Source organism: Hordeum vulgare, chromosome 3H (assembly GCF_904849725.1).
Source record: "Hordeum vulgare subsp. vulgare chromosome 3H, MorexV3_pseudomolecules_assembly, whole genome shotgun sequence".
Taxonomy (NCBI): Eukaryota; Viridiplantae; Streptophyta; class Magnoliopsida; order Poales; family Poaceae; genus Hordeum; species Hordeum vulgare.
In genome coordinates this window covers 619,241,918-619,254,577 of record NC_058520.1, presented here as the reverse complement: position 1 = coordinate 619,254,577, position 12,660 = coordinate 619,241,918, and the positions used below count along the sequence as shown (strand labels likewise).

At 42.6% G+C, this 12,660-nt stretch overlaps 1 protein-coding gene across 1 annotated transcript; it reads left to right on the top strand.

Moving 5' to 3' along the window:
* The first annotated feature begins 269 nt into the window (after positions 1–269).
* Positions 270–11,371, top strand: LOC123445744 (ABC transporter B family member 20-like). The gene is made up of 11 exons (XM_045122777.1): positions 270–433; positions 3,364–3,418; positions 3,505–3,680; positions 3,969–4,169; positions 4,355–4,614; positions 4,701–5,011; positions 5,121–5,341; positions 5,443–5,783; positions 7,180–7,958; positions 8,193–8,434; positions 9,392–11,371. The coding sequence occupies exons 1-11, from the start codon at positions 305–307 to the stop codon at positions 10,619–10,621; spliced, it is 3,945 nt and encodes a 1,314-aa protein (XP_044978712.1). The 5' UTR covers positions 270–304; the 3' UTR covers positions 10,622–11,371.
* The last annotated feature ends 1,289 nt before the right edge of the window (positions 11,372–12,660 follow it).

Genomic DNA, 12,660 nt, shown 5'->3' with positions numbered 1-12,660 from the left:
CGCCGCGCCGGCCATGGTGTCGCGGGGGCTGTTCGGCTGGTCCCCGCCGCACGTGCAGCCGCTCACGCCGGTCTCGGAGACCTCGGAGCCGCCGGAGTCGCCCTCGCCATACGCCGCCGACGCATTCGGCGGCGGCGGCCCCGGCGGGGACGGCGGAGGCCCGCCCCGCCACCCCGACGGCGCGAGCCCCGGGGACGACGGCGACGACGACGACGGGGCCGACGCCGAGGACCCTGAGCCGCCGCCCGCCGCAGTGCCATTCAAGCGCCTCTTCGCCTGCGCCGACCGCCTCGACTGGGCCCTCATGGCCGCGGGGGGCGCCGCTGCCGCAGCCCACGGGGTCGCGCTCGTCGTCTACCTCCACCTCTTCGGCCGCGCCATCAACTCGCTCCACGGCCGCCACACCGACCAGCTCTTCAACGACATCAAGCAGGTCCGTCTTCCCCCCCGCAGCGGCAGACACAGATCTCACTCACACCCATGCCGCTCCGTGTTTCCTTCGCTAAGCTGGGTACTGTATTCGGTTACAACGTTTGTGCTGCTAGTTCCCTTCTAGTTCTGCCTAGTTTCCTCAAACACAAGAGGAGATGGATGATCCAGGCGACAAATTTGCTTCTATCAACTGCTGTTCCGAGTCCTGTTGTATTGTGTTCTTTAGCTGCCTGGTGTACTGTACATGTAAATTGTAACAATGATGTTCTCATGTTTGGCAACTCAAGATTCTTCACTCATGCGTGCTATTTAGCTTTATGAGATTATTGGCGTCATAATTTGTCGGGGTTGGATGCGCTGCATGGGCTGCTTTATAGGAAGGGGATTATAATTTATAGCATTTTGTCTCGATGGAATACCAACAACGGAATTTCGTTAGGGCAACCGTTTAAGTAGGTAGGGTTAAACCATTTTGTCGATGGAATACCGACAAGAGAATTTAGTTTGGGATGACCAATTAATAGGGTTAGCCATTTGAGGCCAGTGTGCTCGCACCGTGCTCGGTAGCGGCCAAGCGTATGGGTTCTTCTTTGGGCTAGACGACACGTAAGGGGTAAGGCGATAATGAGGTCCCGAAAGTGGTACTTGTCGCTTTACGTATAAGGGGCAATTCAATGATGTCCTGCCAGATCTGGACGGCTCTTTTCCAGCCAGATCGTGGCGTCCGACATGCTCGCTGTGCGTGACTAGCCGCATATCTTTCATTTCTTCTGATAATACATTTTTATGGTTTTTCGAAAGTGATAGATGCATCTGTTTAAGTAATGCTGTTTAGTTAAGGTTTTCCTGCAGTACATTGGTGTAGTTAGCAATCTGGATTCGGTTCGAACGTTTCTGCCAGTTTCGTTCTAGTTCTGCCCAATTTTCTCAAACAGAAGAGAAGACGATCCTAGTGAGAATTTTGCGTCAATCAAGTGCTTAGGACTGAATAGATGCGCTGTCCGAATCTTGGTGTGCTATTCATATAAATTATAATCATTGTTCCGATGTTTTCTCTTTATTTATGCCTGCTACTTGGCTTCATGAGATCATTGCCATCATGACTTATTCATAGTGAGCAATCTGGAGTCACGTGTGTGTATTAGCCTGTTAGGACATTTGCGCTACTAGTTTCATTTTAGTTCTACCTGATTTGCTCAAAGAGGAGAAATCTGCTTAAATCAAGTGCCTAGGACTGAATGTGTCTGTTCAAGTCCTGGTGCACTGTTCATACAAATTGTAAATCAATGACGTTCTGATGTTTGGCAAGTCACACTTCTTTACTCATGCGAGCTGCTTACGAGATTGTTGCCATCGCAATTTGCTGGGGCTGGATGCGCTGCATGGGTTGCTTTATAGGAAGGGGATTATAGTTTATAGCATTTTGTCGGGATGGAATACCGACAAGGGAATTAATTTAGGATGACCGTTTAAGTAGGGTCAAACCATTTTGTCGATGGAAGACCGACAAGAGAATTTAGTTTGGGATGACCAATTAATAGGGTTAGCCATTGGAGGCCCGTGTGCTCTGTAGCGGCCAAGCGTATGGGTTCTTCTTTGGGCTAGACGACACGTAAGGGGTAAGGCATACACGAGGTCCCAAAAGTAGTACTTGTTGCTTTACGTATACAATTCAATGACTTCCAGCCAGATCTGGATGCTCTTTTCCAACCAGATCGCGACGTCCAACATGCTCGCTGTGCATGGCTGGCCGCATATCTTTCATTTGTTCTGATAATACATTTTTATAGTTTTCGATTCGACTCCTGAAGATGATGCTATGGAGAAATCTGCTTAAATCACGTGCTTAGGACTGAATGTGAAAATGTGCTGTTCGAGTTCTGTACTGTTCTTTTTAGGTGTTACTGTTAATATAAATTATAATCGATGTGCACTGTTAATATAGATTATAATCGATGTTCTGATGTTTGGTAAGCAGTGGTTATTTGTTCATGCCTGCTACTTGGCTTTACAAGATTATTGTCATCATACTTTTCCCATTTGCTAGGGTTGAATGTGCTGCATGTGTTTGCTTTAAAGGAAGCGAATTATAGCATTTTGTCTGGATGGAATACCGACAAAAGGAATTTAGTTAGGATAACCGTTTAAGTAGGTTTAACCATTTGAGGCCTGCCTGCTCACCCCACTCAGTAGCGGCCAAGCACATGTGTTCTCCTTTGGGCTAGACGACACGAAAGTAGTACTTGTTGCTTTCCGCATACAATTCAATGGATGCCACCAAAGTTCGTGTCAACCAAAATCCGGATGGCTCTTCTCCAACCAGATCATGGCGTCCGACATGCTCGCTCTGCGGGGCTGGCTGCATATCTTTCATTTCTGCTGATAATTCATTTCTACGGTTTTCCAAAAATGATAGACACATCTGTTTAAGTAATACTATTTATTTCGATCCAATATGATCTGACTATGCTCTGTAATTGATCTTATTGCATTATTGTGCTGAGCCCCAATTTGGAACCCCAACTTGCTATTATGATTTTCTACTTATGTTTACCTGATTAACTTGCTATTTCACTTGTTTGTATGTGAATTTGAATGCAAATCACACTTTCTAAAAATCCATATGGAAGAAGAAAAAACTCTCGTGAATCTTCACAAGTTCATGCTTGAAAATTTATTTGCATGAACCTTTGCATGTTGGTCTGGGAAACTTGTAACTTTGTGACGCTTTTCTCCACAGATGTTAGCGCTCACTTATCAATTTTGTAATTTGTCACGCTATGCCTAAATACTGCATATTAGCAGTCTTTTGTCCCAGAAAATGTTTGGGTATCATTCATTTGTCTTGCTGTCTGCCTATAATAGTTTTTCTCTACCAGATTATTTGTCTTTGTGTTTTACAAGTCACCCTTTTTGTTGTTGGCTCTGCAGCACGCTTTATACTTCCTCTATATAGCCATTGGTGTGTTCTTTGCTGGATGGATAGGTAAGATGAGGCTGCATCAACTTATCAAAATCACTAAACGGTCCTTCTATGTTCAGCAAATTTCATCAAGTCTGCTACATTTACAGAGGTTTCATGCTGGATTTTGACTGGGGAAAGGCAGACAGCAGTGATAAGGTCAAAGTATGTCCAAGTCTTGTTAAACCAAGACATGAGTTTCTTTGATACCTATGGAAACAATGGTGATATTGTTAGTCAAGTGCTGAGTGATGTCTTGCTCATTCAGTCTGCCCTGAGCGAGAAAGTGAGTTTTCATTGTTGAACCTTTTTAGTCATTGATAATGAATTGTGTTACATATCAGCTCTATAGTCTATTGAACCATTCTATAGTTTATCTTGCTGCTATATGATCCATTCAGTGTTATGATTAACCTTTTTAACTGTGGATAATGAATCACATGCTTAATTATCTTCCGGCCATATGGTCTATCGAATCATTATCTATTATCTTATATATGGTCTATAGATCATTTTGAAATTTATCTTGCAATTGTATGCTCCATTGAATTGTTCTGAATTGTGTTACTTTTAGGTTGGAAACTACATCCACAATATGGCTACATTTTTTGGTGGACTTGTCATTGGTTTGGTGAACTGTTGGCAAATAGCTCTTTTGACATTGGCCACTGGACCCTTCATTGTTGCTGCAGGAGGAATATCAAACATATTTCTCCATAGACTGGCAGAAAATATTCAGGATGCGTATGGTGAGGCAGCAAGCATTGCTGAACAGGTATATTTAACTTTCCTGTGAACTTGTAAGAAAATAGAACATGCCACCTGTTTTTATTGATAATGTTGGCATGGGGCACTTTATTTAGTAGCAAATAAAGCATGCTTGGTTTTTAGAGTTGCATGCATCCATCAGCCAACTGTAAATGAAGCCCTATATCTACCTGAGCAGTGCTTGTTTTGCAGGCAATCTTATACATTAGGACATTGTACTCCTTCACAAATGAGACCCTGGCAAAATATTCTTATGCTACTTCGCTTCAAGCGACTCTGCGCTATGGGATTCTGATAAGTCTGGTGCAAGGTCTTGGTCTCGGATTTACATATGGGCTTGCCATATGTTCTTGTGCCTTACAACTTTGGGTCGGGAGATTCCTTATTTTGCGTGGAAGAGCAAATGGTGGTGAAATTGTAGTTGCCCTGTTTGCTATTATTCTGAGTGGACTGTAAGCATGTTGATTGTAAGAGATTTCCTTACTTCTACACTTTTGCTCTGATAATCATCTTACCCAGTGCTCTTAATTGTTTGTAGTGGACTCAATCAAGCAGCAACGAACTTCTACTCCTTCGAGCAAGGACGTATAGCTGCATACAGACTCTATGAAATGATAAGCCGTTCAACTTCTACTGTAAACCAGGATGGTCGTACCTTAAATTCAGTACAAGGCAACATTGAGTTTCGTAATGTCTACTTCAGTTATCTCTCCCGGCCAGAAATCCCCATCTTAAGCGGGTTCTACCTTACTGTACCTGCTAGAAAGACCGTTGCTCTTGTTGGTAGAAATGGTTCAGGAAAAAGCAGCATAATACCTCTCATGGAGAGATTCTATGACCCAACCTTAGGTATTATAGTTTTCTTTGGGTTCCTTAGGTGTTGTAGATGCAAGCTATTTTTTTCTATTAGGTTGTCACCTCAACTATGCTTATGGTTTACTCTGATTATGTCTTACAGGTGAAGTACTTTTGGATGGGGAGAATATAAAGAACTTGAAGCTAGAGTGGTTAAGAAGCCAAATAGGACTTGTGACCCAAGAACCAGCATTGTTGAGCTTGAGCATTCGGGAAAATATCGCATATGGAAGATCTGCTACAACTGACCAGATTGAGGAGGCAGCCAAAACAGCTCATGCACATACTTTCATCAGTTCACTAGAAAAAGGATATGAAACCCAGGTATCTTGCTGCTTTTATCTTGGAAGTTGCTGGAATGGCAATTTCGTTTATTTATTTTTACAGTTCTGACATGTTGTTCAATTTGAACTAACATAAAATAGGTTGGTCGTGCTGGGCTTTCGCTGACGGAGGAACAGAAGATAAAGCTCTCCATTGCTCGTGCTGTGCTCTCAAATCCATCAATTCTTTTACTGGATGAGGTTACTGGTGCTCTTGATTTTGAGGCTGAGAAAGCTGTTCAGGAAGCACTAGATGTTTTGATGCTTGGGAGGTCTACTATCATCATAGCTAGACGTCTCAGCCTTATCAGGAATGCTGATTATATAGCAGTGATGGAGGAAGGCCAACTTGTTGAGATGGGGACACATGAAGAATTGTTAAATCTTGATGGTCTTTATGCCGAACTTCTTAAGTGTGAGGAGGCAGCAAAACTTCCGAAGAGGTCAGTGCATCATCCCTTGCGCAACTAGCAATTCACTAGTTCCCTGGAAATAGAACTTGTATGTTGGTGTAGAACTTCCTGATCCTTGTTTGGTGAACAGCTGCTGTTTATTTTGGTTTGAGTTCCTATGCTGATGCAGAAATATGATTGAAAATAGATCTGCTTGTATGAGACAGCCACTTCACATTTCATGGCTGATGATTTGTCATATCTTTACTGTTTTAGTAGTTTCTGGAATCCCGGAAATTTGTTTTGGAGGCCGAGCTCCATGGAGGCCTCCAAATGCAAAATTCAAATTTCGTGAAAATTCATATTTTAACATTTCAAAAAATTCTGAAAAAATACATAGATAGATGAAGGTATAATACACAAGTGTGTAAATTTTCAGGACTAAATACGTTGAAATGAGAGTTGTGCAAAAAAGACAAATCTGAGGATTTTTAACACATGATATTATTCATCCTTTCAGACCATGAATTTGTCTTTTTTGTACAGGTCGTGTTTCAAAGTATTTCGGCCTGAGATTTTACACACACATATATAACACCCTTGTTTAGTTGTACAATTTTTTTTCGTTTTTTTTTTAAACTAAAAATTTCAATTTCAATTTTTGAATTTTTCAAAAATTCGGCCTCCATGGAGGCCGAGAGCCAAAGCGTCATTCTCCTGGAATCCATGCTTTATTTTTGTCAGTATTGTGTTCCGTACCATGCTAAATTCTGTCTGATTTTTTATGTCCAACGTCTTGCTGCTTTATTTGTTTGTAACATCTATCTCTGAGTTTCTGTTCACCGAATAAAGAATAAAGATGGTAATTCATTTGCACAAGTGGTATTTTATTTTCATATTATATGGTAATATGGACAGATGATGTTGAGGTGGAATTCTCACTGGTTCCTGGTCTCACTCATCTATCCATTTGATATGTACAATCATTTTTACTACACATGTGACCTGCATGATGGAATATCTTTGTTATGTACATATATGTTTTGATTGGGCTGTTTGTGTTGAGCAATATGTATAACTGGCCTCTTAGCTTGCAGAAGAGCTGTTAGTTTTGAATGCTTATTTCATACACCACATATCTTGGGCTTCTGAAATTGTTTTAGTTACACAATTTCAGTCCCTTGTATATACACCTTACCTAGTGTAAGCTCTGAACTATTTATTGTACCATTAGCTTTAAATTGATGTAATTTTGTTTCTTGTATGCACCTACTGGAAGATCTTAACTATTTAGTTTGCTCAGCTATCATACAATGTTTGTTCTTCATGTCTGCACCAACAGGCATAATATTTGTTTCATAGATTTATTAAGTTTTGTTGGTCCTTTGAAGTGTTTATTTGTTTTGTCTGTTGATCGAGGCACTTGTTTTCTCCTGAACTGTTTCAGGACACCTATGAGAAACTACAAAGAGCCCAGCTCCTTCCAAATTGAACGGGATTCGTCAGCAAGCCACAGTTTCCAGGAGTCATCTTCTCCTATCATGTCAAAATCACCTTCACTTCAGAAAACACATGGTTTTCTTGCATTCCGAAATTCTGATGCCAATCCTAACTCGCGTGAGTCGCCAAACATTCAGAGTCCTCCTTCAGAGCAAATGGCGGAAATCAGACTACCTATGGTTCCTTCTGAGAGAGCTCCATCAATCAAAAGGCAGGATAGTTTTGAAATGAAATTGCCTGATCTTCCCAAAATTGATGTTCCCTTACACCGACAGTCTTCAAATACTTCAGATCCAGAATCACCAATATCACCATTGTTGACTTCTGATCCAAAAAATGAGCGTTCCCACTCAAAAACTTTCAGCCGAACTCTTGATATTTTTGATAATTTTCGTGCTGATCCGTCAAAGAAGAATCAAACAAAAGCTCCATCATTTTGGAAGCTTGCTGAGCTTAGCCTTACGGAGTATTTTTATGCTCTGCTGGGGAGTGCTGGTGCTGCCTGCTTTGGTTCATTTAATCCTCTTCTTGCTTATACAATATCCTTAATACTGGTGGCATACTACAGAATAGGTGTCCGCGATGTACATGATGAAGTGAACAAGTATTGCTCATTCATTGTTGGCATGGGTATAATTACTGTGCTGGCTAACTTCTTGCAACACTTCTATTTTGGTATAATGGGAGAGAAAATGACTGAGCGTGTAAGAAGGATGATGTTTTCAGGTATATATGGAAAGTTTCGTTCTTGCGTCCTTATGGCGCAAACCCTCCTTTTGTAACATATTCATGGCATAATATCATACCGTTACATCAAGCACATCTCATCAATATCTAATGCATTGAATAATGCTACGATATTCTAACATCATAGCTTAGTATTAGTAATTTATCGTTAAAAAAATGTCATTGTACCGCCAAAGACTTATCTGTGATTGCTGCCCCTTTATTGCATTTCAGCAATTCTGCGCAATGAAGTTGGATGGTTTGATGATGAGGAGAACAGCGCGGACATTTTGTCCATGCGGCTCGCAAATGATGCAACATTTGTTCGTGCTGCTTTCAGCAACAGGCTTTCTATATTCATCCAAGATACATCGGCTATTTTTGTGGCGCTTCTTCTGGGTATGCTGCTAGAATGGCGGGTTGCTCTTGTTGCACTCGCAACCTTGCCTATCCTTGTGATTTCTGCAGTCGCACAGGTTAGCCCTCATCAACTTTCATCATTCTGATACCTGAAAATTGTAAGGTTATTTGTTTTGAACCTTCCGTTTTGCATGCACGGATTTATCTTTATGCTAAATGTCTATGATATGTTTAGTTATTTCTCAGTAAGGTTCAAACTGTGTCCAAGTATGAGTCACATTGAAATTTGAATCATGTTTTTATGATACTGATATATCTATTGTGTTCTCATTACCTGGCAATTGCAATGCTTGATATTTCCCCGATGGCCTGTCTCTAGCAATGTTTCAACTTCCAAGTAAATCAACCTCCTACCTGTCATCGTTATAGGAGAAGATGCTAAAACAACAACATCCACAACATAACCATATTTATAGAACAAGATGTTTAACTTCACAGCCCTGTTGAACAATGAGTGCGCTTCCTAGTGTCACAGGCTTGCTGTTTTTGCGTTAGCTGTACAACTTCTGCTCTGTCAGGGCACTTTACTAGCAGATACCCCTGTCATTGTTAATTTGGCAGTAGCTATGTATGAAGCTGGGTTTTGGATAAAAAACAAATATTTTTCTTCATGGTGTACTCAAAACTGAACTCAGATTTGCACACTATGACATTACGGAGTTGGCTTTGTGTCGACCAAATCTTCTCTGGAACTGCATAACATTTTTCACGTAGGTGGGCTTTTTTTTCCACATAGGTGGACTTAAGGCTGCTATACTAGTCCACCTATATTTTCATTCATATCACCATTTACAAAAAGTTATTTTCAATCGGCATACCACCTTATGCAGTCAAAATGGTCTAGGAGACTACAGTATCATCAGTAATTATTTGAACTGCTTTTACTTTTATGTTTCTAGCCCATTTAAGTTCAAGTACACGTTTTAATCCACAATTGTATTACTCTTGAATAAGTTCTTACTGTTTAAACAGTACAATAGAGCTGACAGTTGGATTCTTCCTTTCTTTTTCAGAAAATGTGGCTTTCTGGCTTTTCTAGAGGAATTCAGGAGATGCACAGGAAAGCTTCTTTAGTTCTTGAAGATGCAGTCAGGAATATCTATACCGTGGTGGCATTCTGTGCTGGTAACAAAATAATGGAGCTTTACAGACTGCAGCTAGGAAGTATTCTCACAAAAAGCTTTGTTCATGGGATGGGCATTGGCTTTGCCTTTGGCTTCTCTCAGTTCCTTCTTTTCGCCTGCAATGCGCTTCTGCTATGGTATACAGCTGTAGCTGTGAAGGCTGGGCATCTTAGCCTGGTAACAGCACTCAAAGAGTACATTGTCTTCTCTTTTGCGACTTTTGCATTGGTGGAGCCATTTGGCCTTGCGCCATACATTCTCAAACGTCGGAAATCCCTGACCTCTGTATTTGAGATTATTGACCGTGTGCCCAAGATTGATCCAGATGATGCGAGTGGCCTGAAACCCCCCAATGTGTATGGGAGCATTGAGTTCCGGAGTGTTGATTTCTGCTACCCAACTCGACCTGAGATGATGGTATTGAGTAATTTCAGCCTTAAAGTCAATGGAGGACAGACTATTGCTGTGGTGGGTGTATCTGGGTCAGGGAAGAGCACGATAATCTCCTTGATCGAGAGGTTCTATGACCCCACTGCTGGCCAAGTTTTGCTGGATGGCCGTGATCTGAAGCTGTTCAATGTGAGATGGCTGCGGAGCCACATGGGACTGGTTCCTCAGGACCCTGTCATATTCTCCACAACCATAAGAGAGAACATCATATACGCGAGGCACAATGCGACGGAGTCCGAGATGAAGGAGGCTGCCAGGATCGCGAATGCCCACCATTTCATCAGCAGCCTGCCCCACGGCTACGACACGCACGTGGGGATGCGCGGAGTTGACTTGACGCCCGGGCAGAAGCAGCGGATCGCCATTGCCCGTGTCGTGCTGAAGAATGCGCCCATTGTGTTGCTTGATGAAGCCAGCTCTGCTATCGAGTCTGAGTCAAGCAGGGTGGTGCAGGAGGCCCTTGATACGTTGATCATGGGGAACAAGACGACGATCCTCATCGCGCACAGGGCAGCCATGATGAAGCATGTGGACAACATCGTGGTGCTCAATGGTGGCAAGATCGTGGAGCAAGGGACGCACGACTCGCTGGTGCAGATGAATGGATTGTACATCAAGCTGATGCAGCCTCACTTCACCAAGGGGTTCCGCCAGCGTAGGCTAATATAGATGATGGCCGGGTAGATCTTGTACATTACCTTACCCCAATGGAATTAAGCTAACCGGTTCCGCTTTGCTGACTGGTAATGGGCAAACATGGATGGAAGGCAGCTTCAGTTTCCTGTCACCTCAAGATAGGGTACAGCTATTTGTGCGTGGTCCGACAGAATAGGATTGGGAGATGGTATTCAATATTGGCTGTATGTTACTACTGGGGCTTTGATTCTATATATTGGTATTTGTCATTTCGAAAATTACAGCGGGGCATGGATGGAGCTGGAATACCATTGTAGAGTGAACTTGGTGCATCAGATCGGCTCCAGCGTTGCATGATTTAGCGAGCATGGAGTTTCTTCTCAAGGCATTTACATGTGCAGGCTGTGCTGCCTATACATTCATTCATGCCCTTTTTGTAACTGTTGATTGTTAGATTGGGTTCCTATCGTACTATGGTGCAGATTGGAACTAGAGATGCTTTTTCTTCTTTTGCCCATTTAGGTTGAGCTCTCTTGCTGGACAGCTTGGTCTGGACTATCACTATGGAGGGTAGTTTGCCCATTTAGGTTGAGGTGTAATTACATAAGTAGTGGAGTGGAGGGATGGATACTGTCCTTGTCTTTTGTTTGTTATGCCATTGTTTAGTTTGTGGTGGTAGCTTATATTAGCACAGCCTAGGACCATTTTGTTTTGATCATGTTCATCATACATACTTAGCCTCTTAATTTAATGGGTGCGCATACATTTGCCGTGTTAATTTAACCGATGGGTGAATTACTAATATTTGCTGCATACATCTTTCTATTTATCCTTTTCTTTTTCTAAATTCGTTCCTTTTTAGTGGAATATATTATTTTATCTTGGAGGATAAAAGCTGGTGTTTGAAAATAAAATAGGAAGGAGAGAGAAAGGCCTGGCTTATTTGGAGCCTGGTTGGCAGCATGCTTTCCTAGGCTCCTCACTCCTGAGGCTAGCTTAGCTTAGGGCTTTGTTGGTGATGGAGAGCAAGGCAGGCTCCATGTGGATCTCGACGAACGACATTTCTTGGCTCATTGATGGCGCTGGGGTACTGCCATGTGGGATTTCTGCCTCTCTGATGACAGAAAAGGTTGGCGCCACTGACAGCGATGAGGATTGGGATGCAAAGAAAAGTGTCAAATCTTGAAATAATTTAACACTTGGTGTAGTTTAGGATGCTTCCTGTTGAATAATTTTCCTAGGCTCCTCACTCCTCTGGCTAGTTTAGGATGCTTCCTGTTGAATAATTTTCCTAGGTTCCTCACTCCGGAGGCTAGTTTAGGATGCTTCCTGTTGAATAATTTTCCTAGGCTCCTCACTCCCGAGGCTAGTTTAGGATGCTTCGTGTTGAATAATTTTCCTAGGCGCCTCACTCCCGAGGCTAGTTTAGGGTGCTTCCTGTTGAATAATTTTCCTAGGCCCCTCACTCCCGAGGCTAGTTTAGGGTGCTTCCTGTTGAATAATTTTCCTAGGCCCCTCACTCCCGAGGCTATTTTAGGGTGCTTCCTGTTGAATAATTTTCCTAGGCCCCTCACTCCCGAGGCTAGTTTAGGGTGCTTCCTGTTGAATAATTTTCCTAGGCTCCTCACTCCCGAGGCGAGTTTAGGATGCTTCCTGTTGAATAATTTTCCTAGGCTCCTCACTCCCGAGGCTAGTTTAGGATGCTTCCTGTTGAATAATTTTCCTAGGCTCCTCACTCCCGAGGCTAGTTTAGGATGCTTCCTGTTGAATAATTTTCCTAGGCTCCTCACTCCCGAGGCTAGTTTAGGATGCTTCCTGTTGAATAATTTTCCTAGGCTCCTCACTCCCGAGGCTAGTTTAGGGTGCTTCCTGTTGAATAATTTTCCTAGGCCCCTCACTCCCGAGGCTAGTTTAGGGTGCTTCCTGTTGAATAATTTTCCTAGGCCCCTCACTCCCGAGGCTAGTTTAGGGTGCTTCCTGTTGAATAATTTTCCTAGGCTCCTCACTCCCGAGGCGAGTTTAGGATGCTTCCTGTTGAATAATTTTCCTAGGCTCCTCACTCCCGAGGCTAG

Bases quoted from the DNA above. Each gene is read 5' to 3' on its own strand.
- LOC123445744 (XM_045122777.1), top strand. From the start codon at position 305: ATGGCCGCGGGGGGCGCCGCTGCCGCAGCCCACGGGGTCGCGCTCGTC. The intron at 3,419-3,504 runs GTAAGATGAGGC...CTACATTTACAG, and splicing joins GTTCTTTGCTGGATGGATAG to AGGTTTCATGCTGGATTTTG. The intron at 5,012-5,120 runs GTATTATAGTTT...TATGTCTTACAG, and splicing joins ATTCTATGACCCAACCTTAG to GTGAAGTACTTTTGGATGGG.